The sequence below is a fragment of the Hyla sarda genome, chromosome 6 (genome assembly GCF_029499605.1).
Source record: "Hyla sarda isolate aHylSar1 chromosome 6, aHylSar1.hap1, whole genome shotgun sequence".
In the NCBI taxonomy this organism is placed as follows: Eukaryota; Metazoa; Chordata; class Amphibia; order Anura; family Hylidae; genus Hyla; species Hyla sarda.
In genome coordinates this window covers 21762992-21779881 of record NC_079194.1, presented here as the reverse complement: position 1 = coordinate 21779881, position 16890 = coordinate 21762992, and the positions used below count along the sequence as shown (strand labels likewise).

Sequence of the window (16890 nt, the reverse complement as noted above, 5' to 3'; positions counted from 1 at the left end):
TCTGGGACCCCCCCCCCCCCCCTCCCCTCACTGTGGCACACACTAGATTTTATCTTAGTATCGGGCTTAGAAACATAAAATAATATCGCCACTCTGTATTAATTCTGCAGTGACTAAACAATACCCCCATACTGTAAGGAAATAAAAGCCGCTATACACAGACCAGTATCACTAATAACACCACAATACAAGGGACATATAAATCCGCCACATCAAGACCACTGACTAACACTGCTATATTGTTATTGAATAAAAACCACTGTACACAAGATCAATAACCCCTATATAGAAGTAGGGGCTGCAGACCATATGTCATTATAGTTACATACTCACGGGGGCGTCTTCTCTGATCGGAGTCGTTCACTTTTCTCTTTCTTCTCCATCTGTCCTGGGTCATCATGAAGATTTCTCCCGATCACAACTCATCTCCACCGAATCTGCCGGACAAACATTTTAGGATTCTCTCTACAGTAAAGTCCTCAACTCTATACAAACCCCCTATATGTATTACACTGCCCCATATAGTAGTCCCTTCTGTGCCCCTGTATAGTATTAGGCCCCAACATTGTCCTCATACATTATAATGCCCCCGTACATTGCTCTGATACATTATAATGCCCCCTTGCAGTGCCCCCATATAATATAATGCCCCCCGTACATTGCCCTCATATACAGTAATGCCCCCTCACATTGCCCCAATATATAATAATGTTCCCGTACACATCATCATACATAATAATGCCCCCTCACATTGCCCCATTCATTATTATACCCTCTCACATGGCCCCCATATATAGTAATGCCCCCTCACATGGCCCCCATATATAGTAATGCACCTTCACATTGCCCCCATATAAGTAATGCCCCCTCACAAGGCCCCCATATAAGTAATGCCCCCTCACATGGACCCCATATATAGTACTATTCCCTCACATGGCCCCCATATATAGTAATGCACCTTCACATTGCCCCCATATAAGTAATGCCCCCTCACATGGACCCCATATATAGTAATGTTCCCTCACATTGCCCCATATATAGTAATGCCCCCTCACATGGCCCCCATATATAGTAATGCGTCCACACATGGACCCCATATTAATGTTCCCTCACATGGCCCCCATACACAATAATGCGCCCTCACATGGCCCCCATATATAGTAATGCCCCCTCACTTGGCCCCCATACACATTAATGCGCCCTCACATGGCCCCCATATATAGTAATGACCCCTCACTTGGCCCCCATACACAATAATACGCCCTCACATGGCCCCCATATATAGTAATGACCCCTCACTTGGCCCCCATACACAATAATGCGCCCTCTCATGGCCCCCATATATAGTAATGCCCCCTTACATGGCCCCCATACACAATAATGCGCCCTTACATGGCCCCCATATATAGTAATGACCCCTCACTTGGACCCCATATATGGTAATGCCCCCTCACATGGCCCCCATATATAGTAATGCCCCCTCACATGGCCCCCATATATAGTAATGCCCCCTCACTTGGCCCCCATACACAATAATGCGCCCTTACATGGCCCCCATATATAGTAATGCCCCCTCACATGGCCCCCATACACAATAATGCGCCCTCACATGGCCCCCATATATAGTAATGACCCCTCACTTGGCCCCCATACACAATAATGCGCCCTCACATGGCCCCCATATATAGTAATGCCCCCTCACTTGGCCCCCATACACAATAATGCGCCCTCACATGGCCCCCATATATAGTAATGCCCCCACACTTGGCCCCCATACACAATAATGCGCCCTCACATGGCCCCCATATATAGAAATGACCCCTCACTTGGCCCCCATACACAATAATGCGCCCTCACATGGCCCCCATATATAGTAATGACCCCTCACTTGGCCCCCATACACAATAATGCACCCTCACATGGCCCCCATATATAGTAATGCCCCCTCACATGGCCCCCATATATGGTAATGCCCCCTCACATGGCCCCTATACACAATAATGCCCCCTTACATGGCCCCCATATACAGTAATGCCCCCTCACATGGCCCCCATATATAGTAATGCCCCCTCACATGGCCCCCTATATATAGTAATGCCCCCTCACATGGCCCCCATATATAGTAATGCCCCCTCACATGGCCCCCATATATAGTAATGCCCACTCACATGGCCCCCATATACAGTAATGCCCCCTCACATGGCCCCCATATATAGTAATGCCCCCTCACATGGCCCCCATATATTGTAATGCCCCCTCACTTGGCCCCCATATATAGTAATGCCCCCTCACATGGCCCCCATATATAGTAATGCCCCCTCACTTGGCCCCCATACACAATAATGCGCCCTCACATGGCCCCCATATATAGTAATGCCCCCTCACTTGGCCCCCATACACAATAATGCGCCCTCACATGGCCCCATATATAGTAATGCCCCCTCACTTGGCCCCCATACACAATAATGCGCCCTCACATGGCCCCCATATATAGTAATGCCCCCTCACTTGGCCCCCATACACAATAATGCGCCCTCACATGGCCCCCATATATAGTAATGCCCCCTCACTTGGCCCCCATACACAATAATGCGCCCTCACATGGCCCCCATATATAGTAATGCCCCCTCACTTGGCCCCCATACACAATAATGCGTCCTCACATGGCCCCCATATATAGTATGCCATGTGTTTTATTTTTTATTTTTTTTGCTGTTCTGGCACCATAGGGGCTTCCTAAATGTGACATGTACCCCAAAAACCATTTCAGAAAAACTCACTCTCCAAAATCCCATTGTCTTCTGAGCCTTCCCTTCTGAGCCCTCTACTGCACCCACAGAGCACTTGACATACACATGAAGTATTTCCATACTCGAGAGAAATTGGGTTACAAATTTTGGGGGATTTTTCTCCTTTTACCCCTTGTAAAATTTCAAAAACTGGGTCTACAAGAACATGCCAGTGTAAATTTGAAGTGAAGATTTTTTTGGAATTTTCTCCTTCACTTTGCTGCTATTCCTGTGAAACACCTAAAGGGTTAACACACTTACTGAATGTCATTTTGAATACTTTGAGGGGTGCAGTTTTGATATTGGGGGTAATTTACAGGGTATTTCTAATATGAAGGCCCCTCAAATCCACTTCAAACCTGAACTGGTCCCTGAAAAATTCAGACTTTGAAAATTTTGTGAAAAATTGATTTATTGCTGCTGAACTTTGAAGCCCTCTGATGTCTTCCAAAAGTAAAAACATGTCAACTTTATGATGAAAATATAAAGTAGACATATTTATGGACATTTATCAACGGGTTTAGTCAGGTTTTCTTTACTATAATTGTCGCAAAATTGTCGCAACTGCGACTATGCGATTTTTCGTGCGACATTTTGACTGGAAAGCGAGAAAAGCAAGTTTTCCAAAAATTTACTACGTAGTAATAATTTTAAAATGGACTACGGGTAGTCAGGTATTTATTAACTGCGACAGTCGCAACTGCGCAAAAAGTCGCAACAGGGTTAAAAATTTACTAAATTTTCAACAGTTCAACATGGAGCAGAAAAAGCTACAACCAAAGTAACAAAGGAAAAATTGCTTACGTGAAAGAAAATTATCAACAGGCTGAAAGCAGATGATAAATAAGTCGCACATAAGCAAAAAAAAAGTAAGGAAAAAATTACTAAAAAAAAGGATACATAAGCAAACATTGATAAATGTCCCTCATTGTATTTGTGAATCAATATATAATTTATTTAGTATGTCTATTTTCCTTATAAGCAGAGGGTGGCAAAGCAAAAAATATGCAACATTTTCAAATTGTTCATAAAATTTGGGAATTTTTCACCAAGAAATGATGCAAGTATCGGCAAAAATTTACCACTGACATTAAGTAGACTATGTCACAAAAAAAAAAAAAAAAGAAAACAATCTTGGAATCAGGATGAAAAGTAAAAGCATCACAGAGTTATTAATGCTTAAAGTGACAGTGATCAAATTTGCAAAAAACGCTCTGGTCCTTAAAGGGGGTACTTTGGTGAAAAACCTTTTTTTTTAAATCAACTGTTGCCAGAAAGTTAAACAGATTTGTAAATTACTTCTATTAAAAAAATCTTAATCCTTCCTGTACTTATTAGCTGCTGAATACTACAGTGGAAATTATTTTTCCGTTTGAAACACATAGCTGTTTGCTGACATCACGAGCACAGTGCTCTCTGCTGACATCTCTGTCCATTTTAGGAACTGTCCAGAGTAAAAGGAAATCCCTATAGCAAACACATGCTGTTCTGGGCAGTTCCAAAAATGGAGAGAGATGTCAGCAGAGAGCACTGTGCTCGTGATGTCAGCAAACAGCTATGTGTTTCAAATGGAAAAATAATTTCCACTGTAGTATTCAGCAGCTAATAAGTACAGGAAGGATTAAGATTTTTTAATAGAAGTCATTTACAAATCTGTTTAACTTTCTGGCAGCAGTTGATTAAGAAAAAAAAAAAAAAAAGTTTTCCACCGGAGTACCCCTTTAAGGTGAAAATGAGCTGTGTCCTTAAGGGGTTAAATAAACCAATTCTTTTTTTTTTTTTCTTCTTTCTTTCAGGTATTCCTCAGTACCAGGAGAGGATCGTGGATCCTAAACCGAGTGTCTGATCATGGTTATCCCATGGACTTGTTACGCCTTACACGTTTTTTTAATACGCTGAAAAATTCCTTACCCACCTCCCTCCTGAATCACATCGCTGAGTCCGAGTTAAATAAACGGTTTGACCACGCAATTTATAGCCTGAAGCCGAAGCACAGGTAGGCGGTATGGGGGGATGGAGGAACTTTTTATTTTATTATTATTATTACTATTATTTTTACTTATAACAGATTAGCTAAAGAATTCCCAGAAAGCCCCTGCTCGGCTGCTGCCACATATGTTAGATCACCATAGAAAGTAAAAGCAAAACAGGAAGCCCTCATAATGCTGCAACGGCCGGATACATGTCTATGCTCCCCCCCAGTTCCATTCTCAGCCAAGTGTCAAGGTGATGGAGCCAAGAAGCTCAAGTGCCACAGAAAGCCACGCCTCCTTGTCTGCCCACGCCTCCTTGTCTGTACTGGAGCCCTGCATTGCGATTGGGATCTCAAGGGACCCAATACAAAATGCGTAAGCGGGAAATGAGGTGGCTGCGGGCAGGAGCGGGTGGTTTGGCGCTATGCCTGCGGGTCCCAAAAAATCCTGCACGCTCCCGAACTGTGCAAACTGCAACCGTATTACAGAGCCAAGTTTGGGCAATTGGGAAAGGAAGGGCAGGTGGATTTTACACTCTGTAAAGATTGTAGTGTATTATAGTACGTTGGGTGAAATTCACATCCTACTGTTATCGAACATTAATATTTTTAGGACAGTATGATGTAATACACAGATTAAAGGGGTACTCCGCCACTAGACATCTTATCTCTTATCCAAAGGATAGACGAGAAGATGTCTGATCGCGGGTTGTCCCGCCCTTGGGACCCCTGCGATCACTGTGCAGCAAACGGCATTCGTTTAGAATGCTTGGAGCAGGCGGCTGGGGTCGTGACGTCACGGCCACGCCCCTCCCATTGTCACACTACGCCCCCTCAATGCATTTGCTGTGCATTTGTTTAGAATGCTTGGAGCAGGCGGCTGGGGTCGTGATGTCACGGCCACGCCCCTCCCGTTGTCACACCACGCCCCCTCAATGCATTTGCTATGCATTTGTTTAGAATGCTTGGAGCAGGCGGCTGGGGTCGTGACGTCACGGCCACACCCCTCCCATTGTCACACCACGCCCCCTCAATGCAAGTCTATGGGAGGGGGCGTGGCTCCCGCCACGCCCCCTCCCATAGACTTGCATTGAGGGGGCGTGGCGTGACAACGAGAGGGGCATGGCCGTGATATCACGACCCCCGCTGCCCACTCCAAGCGTTCTGAACAAAATGTTCCCGAACGCTGGGGCAGCGGAGTTCCCCTTGGAGCATACTGCAACTGGTATCTGCATAAAAACACCATTGTATAACAATGACACCATATTGTGGGTCCAAGTCATACGTAACAGTGCGTGTATGTGTGGATGTCCCTCTGCTCCTTGGTTCCTCCTACTTCAGTTCTTAGTCCTAGAAGTGAATGTTTGAATCTGATAACAACAATACAAGATAAAGAACCAAGGTCATGTTCTAGATAAAGAACCAAGGTCATGTTCTAGATAAAGAACCAAGGTCATGTTCTAGATGAAGGGTGATCTCAAGGGACCCAATACAAAATGCGTAAGCGGGAAATGAGGTGGCTGCGGGCAGGAGCGGGTGGTTTGGCGCTATGCCTGCGGGTCCCAAAAAATCCTGCACGCTCCCGAACTGTGCAAACTGCAACCGTATTACAGAGCCAAGTTTGGGCAATTGGGAAAGGAAGGGCAGGTGGATTTTACACTCTGTAAAGATTGTAGTGTATTATAGTACGTTGGGTGAAATTCACATCCTACTGTTATCGAACATTAATATTTTTAGGACAGTATGATGTAATACACAGATTAAAGGGGTACTCCGCCACTAGACATCTTATCTCTTATCCAAAGGATAGACGAGAAGATGTCTGATCGCGGGTTGTCCCGCCCTTGGGACCCCTGCGATCACTGTGCAGCAAACGGCATTCGTTTAGAATGCTTGGAGCAGGCGGCTGGGGTCGTGACGTCACGGCCACGCCCCTCCCATTGTCACACTACGCCCCCTCAATGCATTTGCTGTGCATTTGTTTAGAATGCTTGGAGCAGGCGGCTGGGGTCGTGATGTCACGGCCACGCCCCTCCCGTTGTCACACCACGCCCCCTCAATGCATTTGCTATGCATTTGTTTAGAATGCTTGGAGCAGGCGGCTGGGGTCGTGACGTCACGGCCACGCCCCTCCCATTGTCACACCACGCCCCCTCAATGCAAGTCTATGGGAGGGGGCGTGGCTCCCGCCACGCCCCCTCCCATAGACTTGCATTGAGGGGGCGTGGCGTGACAACGAGAGGGGCATGGCCGTGATATCACGACCCCCGCTGCCCACTCCAAGCGTTCTGAACAAAATGTTCCCGAACGCTGGGGCAGCGGAGTTCCCCTTGGAGCATACTGCAACTGGTATCTGCATAAAAACACCATTGTATAACAATGACACCATATTGTGGGTCCAAGTCATACGTAACAGTGCGTGTATGTGTGGATGTCCCTCTGCTCCTTGGTTCCTCCTACTTCAGTTCTTAGTCCTAGAAGTGAATGTTTGAATCTGATAACAACAATACAAGATAAAGAACCAAGGTCGTGTTCTAGATAAAGAACCAAGGTCATGTTCTAGATAAAGAACCAAGGTCATGTACGTTTACCTGATGGTGTTATACAGGAGATAACAAATAAACAGCTTCGTAACTATGTGCCGTGTATGTCGCCATTTTGTGGGGAAGGGTCCCTGCGGTCAGGTTGGGCATTGAGAGGGCTGGAGCAGGTTCGTAAAGAATATAAGGATAGCTCAGTGGCAAATAAAAGCAAAGTTCTCTGGTTAACTTTAAAGGGGTATTTCGGGGAACTAAAATTTAACCTCTATGCACAGGATAGTGGGGGGGGGGGGGGGGGTCCGACTGCTGAGGCCCCTGCATTCTCCTGCACGGGAGACCGCTACTCACCGTCCTCAACGTGCTCCGGCCCCCATCCTAGCAGAAGGGCTTTCGAGACGGCCCACTCAGAACATCACGGCTCAGCCTTGGAGTCAGGCTTCAGTGATGGTCCACCCTTGGAGACAGGCTTCAGTGTAAAGTAAGCCTGTGTCCAAGGGAAAATTTAACTCTTACGGCTGTTCAGGCATGCTGAAAGTTGTAGTTTTGCAACAGCTAGAGGCATCTTGGATGGGAAACTGGTCTGGAGAGAAGCCTGAAAACATGACATGTGACAACAGCCTAGGGTTTTTTCTTTTTTTTTTTGTCATAATTTAAAACTGTAAAAAAATGGCTAAAAAAAAATAAAAAAAAATGGTAGAAAAAAGGTTGAGCTTTTCAGCAGTTTTGAAAACAGCCATTTCAATTAATCGGAGTGGGGGTTGTTTTGGCAGCAAACATATTGATTTTTGCAATTTCCATGCAGACAAATGGAACAGAAGTTCAGTCGCAGAATTTTCTTAGACTAATCTAATGTGTGTGAATTAAACCTGAACCACTAGAGGGAGACAGTGCTTTTGGGTATTTCCCATGTAAAAAATGAGTTTTAAAAGACTGTAGTATCCTCCATCTGTGTCATTCATTATGAAAAAAAATGGGAGCTTTAACAGCTAATATATACATTTATATATCAAATGTGTTAATCAGTTTGACTAAAATTACATCCCATGTGTGTATATAGTTCAAGAATAGCACCATTATATCACTTGTATATAGCAGTTCCCACCAATTTCCCCCTCTACAGATTCCATCTCAAATTTTCAGTGGTCTCTGATCTAGTGGGTGTAGACTGGCTGCTAAGATGTCTCCCATGCACTGCGCACATACAGGAGTCGATCCTGCTTAGGCTGGGTTCACACCCCGTTTTTGCAATACAGTTCCTTTATCAGGTTTTTGATTAAAAAACGGATTCCTCAAAACCTGACTGACCTGTATCAAAACGTGTGTACAAATTTTTCTCTGTTTGAATCATGACGTCCGGTTGCCTTGTTTTTTTTTTTTTTTTAGAAAAAAAGCGTATACGTTTTGAACTTTTCACTCCATTTTGAATAAAGTTTCACTTGTTTGATTGAAATTCCAAGAAAGATAAACTGTGGAAAGTCAAAAACCGTTTGGTGAAAACTGGATGGAACCGAAAGCACATACGGTTCTGTACGGTTCCCATTGACTCTCATGTTTTTAAAAAAAAACGTATACGGTTTAATACGGTTTTTCACCCAGACAAAAAACCATGGTAGGCCACGGTTTTCTGTCTGGAAAAAAAAAAGTAAATAACCGTATGGTTTGAAAAACGGAGACAACCGTATACATTATGGTGCATACGGTTTTGAATGGTAAGTCTGTGGGCACGGTTTTCTGTACGGTTGCATACAGTTTTTTTTTTTATGAAACCGTACAGCAAAATCGTGGAGTGAACCCCCCCTTACTTCTATTTCTATAATGACCCTCAGAAGCCGCAGTAGCATGAAGGACATTATAGAGCAGTACTATGCAATTTACTGTAAGGCTGCAAATCTAGCACTAGGATGAGATATAACACCCAATACAAGTTTCTGGAGCCTCTGTGGGTGTGTGGGTGTTACTGTCTGTCTCTCTTTCTGTCTCTCACCAATCCCTCTCTCTCTTTTCCATAGACCCCTATGTAATCTGTAAACCGATCCTTCAGGGAGCTATTCCATTTTGTTAGATTAAATTGTGAGTTTAAGATGTAAAGGAGAAAGAGGCATTTTTCTCATATAAGATATATTACAAGGCTTCTTTGCTTTTGCTTTTACAATAAGGATTCGTACAAAGTTGGTTGACTGACTCCACAGTGACCTAAGTGTTTTTCTTTATCTTCTTTTCTTTTGCTTTTGGTTATTTTGTTCTTTGCTCAGCGTTTGGAACAAACTGTTGCGAATGCTGGAGTCGGGAGCTCGTGACATCATAGTCCCGCCCCCCATGGTGTCACGGTCCGCCCCCTTAATGCAAGTATATGGGAGGGGGCGTGACGCTGTCACGCCCCCTCCCATAGACATGCATTGCGGGGGCGGGACGTGATGTCACGAGGGGGCGGGGCTTGTTTGCTTGTTCCAAACGCTGAGCAGCGGAGTACCACTTTAATAATTCTCCATAAGAATGACATGGATATTTTGATTTTTGCAGGCTTTTCAGCCAACATCCTATGGTGAACGATGACCTTCCAAACCGCATCATAGCTGGCACTGTACTCGTGAAGTCCAACGTGGCGAAGTTTACCGAGACAGATGCCATTTTTGAGGATGAGACTGTGGAAAAAAACATTGATGCCGTTATATTTGCTACGGGTTATACCTTCAGCTTTCCTTTTTGCGAGGAGCTCAAAGTCGCCCATAACAAGGTCTCTTTATATAAGTACACCTTTAGACCGGAGCTGGAGAAGCAAACATTGGCCGTCATTGGCTTAATACAACCGCTCGGCGCCATTATGCCCATTTCAGAACTGCAGTGCCGGCTTGCCACAAGAATCTTTGCCGGTAAGAAAACTATTATTTCAGTTAGTACCGATAAATATGGATGACTTTTTATCCACACAAAATATGGATTAAAGGGGTTATCCAGGAAATTTTTTTTTTATATACCGGTGTGTATCTATCTATCTATCTATCTATCTATCTATCTATCTCAGAAACTTAAACAGATTTGTAAATTACTTCTATTAAAAAATCTTAATCCTTTCAGTACTTATGAGCTTCTGAAGTTAAGGTTGTTCTTTTCTGTCTAAGTGCTCTCTGATGACACCTGTCTCGGGAACCGCCCAGTTTAGAAGAGGTTTGCTATGGGGATTTGCTTCTAAACTGGGCGGTTCCCGAGACACGTGTCATCAGAGAGCACTTAGACAGAAAAGAACAACCTTAACTTCAGAAGCTCATAAGTACTAAAAGGATTAAGATTTTTTTTATAGAAGTATTTTACAAATCTATTAAACTTTCTGGAGCCAGTTGATATATAAAAAAAAAGTTTTTTCATGGATAACCCCTTTAAGGGGGTACTCTGGCAGGAATTATTTTTTAAATCAACTGGTGTCAGAAAGTTATACAGTTTTGTAAATTTAAAAATCTTAATTCTTCCAGTATTTATGAACTGCTGTATGCTCCAGAGGAAGTTGTGTAGTTCTTTCCAGTCTCACTACACTGCTCTCTGCTGACACCTCTGTCCATGTCAGGAAGTGTCCAAAGCAGGTGAGGTTTGCTATGGGGATTTGCTCCTGCTCTGGACAGTTCCTGACATGGACAGAGGTGTCAGCAGAGAGCACTGTGGTCAGACTGGAAAGAACTACACAACTTCCTCTGGAGCATACAGCAGCTGATAAGTACTGGAAGGATTAAGATTTTTATATAGAAGTCATTTACTGTACAAATCTGTATAACTTTCCGGCACTGGTCATTTTTTGTTTCTTATGGAGTACTGCCCATTTATATAAAAAACAAAAACATTTCCCCTATCCACATTGCAGGAGATAAGTCATTGATCGTGGGGAGTCAATCCAGAACGGGGATCGACTTATCTCTTGCCCCCATCTTTCGAGACCCGCTCAGCAAATCACCAGCCAATTTTAGCTATAACAAATATACAAAAAATGACTCCTCTTTCCTTTTTGTCCGGCCAATGCCAGGATTATCTGGTCTTATGTCTAAAAACATGTGTTGGCTCTGTATCTGTGAGGTTCATGGTGGTAGGGTATTCATCCAGCATCTGATCGCCAGCCATGGTGGGGACAGGATACGGGAACCCCCAAATACAAGTTGCAGACCCGACTTTGATGAAAACACTTGCAACAACTTGTAAGATTTTTGGCCTTGTCACATCCCAGAAAAAACTGAATAAAAAGCAATAAAAAAATAAAAACTATGCAAAAGTACTGGTGAAAACTACAGCTCATGGCACCTGTATATATTATTTGTAATTATTATAGGGGGAGGGGTACTTTCTTTAGTTGTTCTGAGGCGACAGAGAGGCTTTATTCATCCCTGGATGTAGGCTTAAAGGGGCAATCTGCCCCTAGATATCATCTCGCCTATCCAATGGATCTCCCTGCTGCACGCGTCATTCGTTTAGAGCATCAAGTGCAGTGCCGGAGGCTCGTGACGTCACAGCCATGCCCCCTTAATGAAAGTCTATGGGAGGGGGCGTGACGGCACGAGCTGGGCATGACAGTGACGTCATGAGCCTCCGCCCTGCATCGCCAGTCATCCGGCACGGAGCGAAGTTCACTCTGTGCACCGGAGGTCTGGGGTGCTGCAGCCGAGATCTCTGGGGGTTCCCAGTGGTGGAACCCCACAATCAGACATCTTATCCCCTATCCTTTGGAGAGGGGGATAAGAGGTCTAGGGGCGGAGTAACCCTTTAACATTCCAAGGCTAGGTTTCCACAAAAAAACACGCCAACTCTGCTGCACGGAGTTTTTCCATTGGATGTTTGCAGGAACTCAATAGGGAAATATAAAACGCCAAACCCACTATGTGTTTTTGTGTGTGTTTATATGTCTTTTCCCCTGATGCTGAGATTTGGGACTCACTGGTAGTTTTCACAAGTTGCAGCAGGCTGATCAGCATATCCAAAGGTAAGTAGTGATGCATAGCCACCATACAGTATCCAGCCCTACATAGCGCAGTGCTGGATACTGTCCCTGGTGCTATCAATACTGAGCTGTGCCTGCAGCTATACAGCCGTAGGCACAGCTCAGCCTGGGCAGGAAGCATACATTGTATATCTCCTGCTCAGCAAAAATATACAGTAAAGCAGCCATCTGTATAAATCACTGCTTTTCTGTAACTCCTTGATCTTTATAGATGGCTGCATACTGTATATACAGTGATAAGACGGGCTTCAAAATAAGAGGCCAAAGCAGAAATGAGGGTGGTAACTGGTGGTATATACAGTATACAGTCATATGTATACCACCCAAGGAGTCAACTAGCACTGCTCAGCAGCGCTAGCTAACTCTTGTTACGCCGAGCGCTCCGGGTCCCCGCTCCTCCCCGGGGCGCTCGCAACATCCTCGCTACTGCAGCGCCCCGGTCGGATCCACTGACCGGGTGCGCTGCGATACCGCCTCCAGCCGGGATGCGATTCGCGATGCGGGTGGCGCCCGCTCGCGATGCGCACCCCGGCTCCCGTACCTGACTCGCTCTCCGTCGGTCCTGTCCCGGCGCGCGCGGCCCCGCTCCCTAGGGCGCGCGCGCGCCGGGTCTCTGCGATTTAAAGGGCCACTGCGCCACTGATTGGCGCAGTTGTTCTAATTAGTGTGTTCACCTGTGCACTCCCTACTTATACCTCACTTCCCCTGCACTCCCTTGCCGGATCTTGTTGCCATTGTGCCAGTGAAAGCGTTTCCTTGTGTGTTCCTAGCCTGTGTTCCAGACCTCCTGCCGTTGCCCCTGACTACGATCCTTGCTGCCTGCCCCGACCTTCTGCTACGTCCGACCTTGCTCTTGTCTACTCCCTTGTACCGCGCCTATCTTCAGCAGTCAGAGAGGTTGAGCCGTTGCTAGTGGATACGACCTGGTTACTACCGCCGCTGCAAGATCATCCCGCTTTGCGGCGGGCTCTGGTGAATACCAGTAGTAACTTAGAACCGGTCCACTAGCACGGTCCACGCCAATCCCTCTCTGGCACAGAGGATCCACCTCCTGCCAGCCGAACCGTGACAGTAGATCCGGCCATGGATGGAGTTTTGCCGTGGCTTTCTTTCACAATGTTCCCTGCACTTGGAGATGATGTCGGACCAGTTTCCTACTGAAAGGTCTAAGGTGGCTTTCGTAGTCAGCCTTCTGTCTGGGAAAGCTCTGTCATGGGCCACACCGCTCTGGGACCGCAATGACCCCGACACTGCCTCTGTACACTCCTTCTTCTCGGAAATTCGAAGTGTCTTTGAGGAACCTACCCGAGCCTCTTCTGCTGAGACTGCCCTGCTGAACCTGGTCCAGGGTAATTCTTCCGTTGGCGAGTACGCCATCCAATTCCGTACTCTTGCTTCCGAATTATCCTGGAATAATGAGGCCCTCTGCGCGACTTTTAAAAAAGGCCTATCCAGCAACATTAAAGATGTTCTGGCCGCACGAGAAATTCCTGCTAACCTGCATGAACTCATTCATCTAGCCACTCGCATTGACATGCGTTTTTCCGAAAGGCGTCAGGAGCTCCGCCAGGATATGGACTTTGTTCGCACGAGGCGTTTTTTCTCCTCGGCTCCTCTCTCCTCTGGTCCTCTGCAATCCGTTCCTGTGCCTCCCGCCGTGGAGGCTATGCAAGTTGACCGGTCTCGCTTGACACCTCAAGAGAGGACACGACGCCGCATGGAGAATCTTTGCCTGTACTGTGCCGGTACCGAACACTTCCTGAAGGATTGTCCTATCCGTCCTCCCCGCCTGGAAAAACGTACGCTGACCCCGCACAAAGGTGAGACAGTTCTTGATGTCAACTCTGCTTCTCCACGCCTTACTGTGCCTGTGCGGATATCTGCCTCTACCTTCTCCTTCTCTACTATGGCCTTCTTGGATTCCGGATCTGCAGGAAATTTTATTTTGGCCTCTCTCATCAACAGGTTCAACATCCCGGTGACCAGTCTCGCCAGACCCCTCTACATCAATTGTGTTAACAATGAAAGATTGGACTGTACCGTACGTTACCGCACGGAGCCCCTCCTAATGTGCATCGGACCTCATCACGAAAAAATTGAGTTTTTGGTCCTCTCCAATTGCACTTCCGAAATTCTCCTTGGACTACCGTGGCTTCAACGCCATTCCCCAACCCTTGATTGGTCCACAGGAGAGATCAAGAGCTGGGGTACTTCTTGTTTCAAGGACTGTCTTAAACCGGTTCCCAGTACTCCCTGCCGTGACCCTGAGGTTCCCCCTGTAACCGGTCTCCCTAAGGCTTATATGGACTATGCTGACGTATTTTGCAAAAAACAAGCTGAGACTTTACCTCCTCACAGGCCTTATGACTGTCCTATTGACCTCCTCCCGGGCACTACTCCACCCCGGGGCAGAATTTATCCTCTGTCCGCCCCAGAGACTCTTGCTATGTCTGAATACATCCAGGAAAATTTAAAAAAGGGGTTTATCCGCAAATCCTCCTCTCCTGCCGGAGCTGGATTTTTCTTTGTGTCCAAAAAAGATGGCTCCCTACGTCCTTGCATTGACTACCGCGGACTTAATAAAATCACGGTAAAGAACCGCTACCCCCTACCTCTTATCTCTGAACTCTTTGATCGCCTCCAAGGTGCCCACATCTTTACCAAACTGGACTTAAGAGGTGCTTATAATCTCATCCGCATCAGGGAGGGGGACGAATGGAAAACTGCATTTAACACTAGAGATGGACACTTTGAGTATCTGGTCATGCCCTTTGGCCTGTGCAACGCCCCTGCCGTCTTCCAAGACTTTGTTAATGAAATTTTTCGTGATCTCTTATATTCCTGTGTTGTTGTGTATCTGGACGATATTCTGATTTTTTCTGCCAACTTAGAGGAACACCGCCAGCATGTCCGCATGGTTCTTCAGAGACTTCGAGACAATCAACTTTATGCCAAAATGGAGAAATGTCTGTTTGAATGTCAATCTCTTCCTTTCCTGGATACTTGGTTTCTGGCCAGGGACTACAAATGGACCCAGATAAACTCTCTGCCGTCTTAGATTGGCCACGCCCCTCCGGACTCCGTGCTATCCAACGTTTTTTGGGGTTCGCCAATTATTACAGACAATTTATTCCTCATTTTTCCACTATTGTGGCTCCTATCGTGGCTTTAACCAAGAAAAATGCCAATCCTAAGTCCTGGTCCCCTCAAGCGGAAGACGCATTTAAACGGCTCAAGTCTGCCTTTTCTTCTGCTCCCGTGCTCTCCAGACCTGACCCATCTAAACCCTTCCTATTGGAGGTTGATGCCTCCTCAGTAGGAGCTGGAGCGGTCCTTCTACAAAAAAATTCTTCCGGGCATGCTGTTACTTGTGGGTTTTTTTCTAGGACCTTCTCTCCGGCGCAGAGGAACTACTCCATCGGGGATCGAGAACTACTGGCCATTAAATTGGCACTTGAGGAATGGAGGCATCTGCTGGAGGGATCAAAATTTCCAGTTATCATTTACACCGACCACAAGAATCTCTCCTATCTCCAGTCTGCCCAACGGCTGAATCCTCGCCAGGCCAGGTGGTCTTTGTTCTTTGCCCGTTTTAACTTTGAAATTCATTTTCGCCCTGCCGACAAGAACATTAGGGCCGATGCTCTCTCTCGTTCCTCGGATGCTTCGGAAGTAGAGGTCTCTCCGCAACACATCATTCCTCCTGACTGTCTGATCTCCACTTCTCCAGCCTCCATCAGGCAAACTCCTCCAGGGAAGACCTTCGTTTCTCCACGCCAACGTCTCGGGATTCTCAAATGGGGTCACTCCTCCCACCTCGCTGGCCATGCGGGCATCAAAAAGTCCTTGCAACTCATCTCTCGCTTCTATTGGTGGCCGACTCTGAAGACGGATGTTGTTGATTTTGTGCGGGCCTGTACTGTCTGTGCCCGGGATAAGACTCCTCGCCAGAAGCCTGCTGGTCTCCTTCACCCTCTGCCTGTCCCCGAACAGCCTTGGTCTCTGATTGGTATGGACTTTATTACAGACTTACCCCCATCCCGTGGCAACACTGTTGTTTGGGTGGTCGTTGATCGATTTTCCAAGATGGCACATTTTGTTCCTCTTCCTGGTCTTCCTTCAGCGCCTCAGTTGGCAAAACAATTTTTTGTACACATTTTTCGTCTTCACGGTTTGCCCACGCAGATCGTCTCGGATAGAGGCGTCCAATTCGTGTCTAAATTCTGGAGGGCTCTCTGTAAACAACTCAAGATTAAATTAAACTTCTCTTCTGCTTATCATCCTCAATCCAATGGGCAAGTAGAAAGAATTAACCAGGTCCTGGGTGACTATTTACGGCATTTTGTTTCCTCCCGCCAGGATGACTGGGCAGATCTTCTACCATGGGCCGAATTCTCGTACAACTTCAGAGTCTCTGAATCTTCTTCTAAATCCCCATTTTTCGTGGTGTACGGCCGTCACCCTCTTCCCCCCCTCCCTACTCCCTTGCCCTCTGGTTTGCCCGCTGTGGATGAAGTGACTCGTGACCTTTCCACCATATGGAAAGAGACCCAAAATTCTCTTTTACAGGCTTCATCTCGCATGAAAAAGTTTGCCGATAAGAAAAGAAGAGCT

The 16890-nt window shown here is 46.2% G+C and overlaps 1 protein-coding gene across 2 annotated transcripts in view; it reads left to right on the top strand.

Annotated features, from left to right (window-relative positions):
• The window catches only part of LOC130275390 (flavin-containing monooxygenase 5-like), a 48856-nt gene that overhangs the window by 21026 nt on the left and 10940 nt on the right, over positions 1 to 16890 (top strand). For both annotated transcript variants that reach the window (XM_056523284.1, XM_056523282.1), the window contains exons 6-7: positions 4586 to 4785; positions 9822 to 10171. In XM_056523284.1, the coding sequence (XP_056379259.1) occupies positions 4586 to 4785; positions 9822 to 10171 (550 nt within the window). The remainder of the gene's footprint in view (positions 1 to 4585; positions 4786 to 9821; positions 10172 to 16890) is intronic.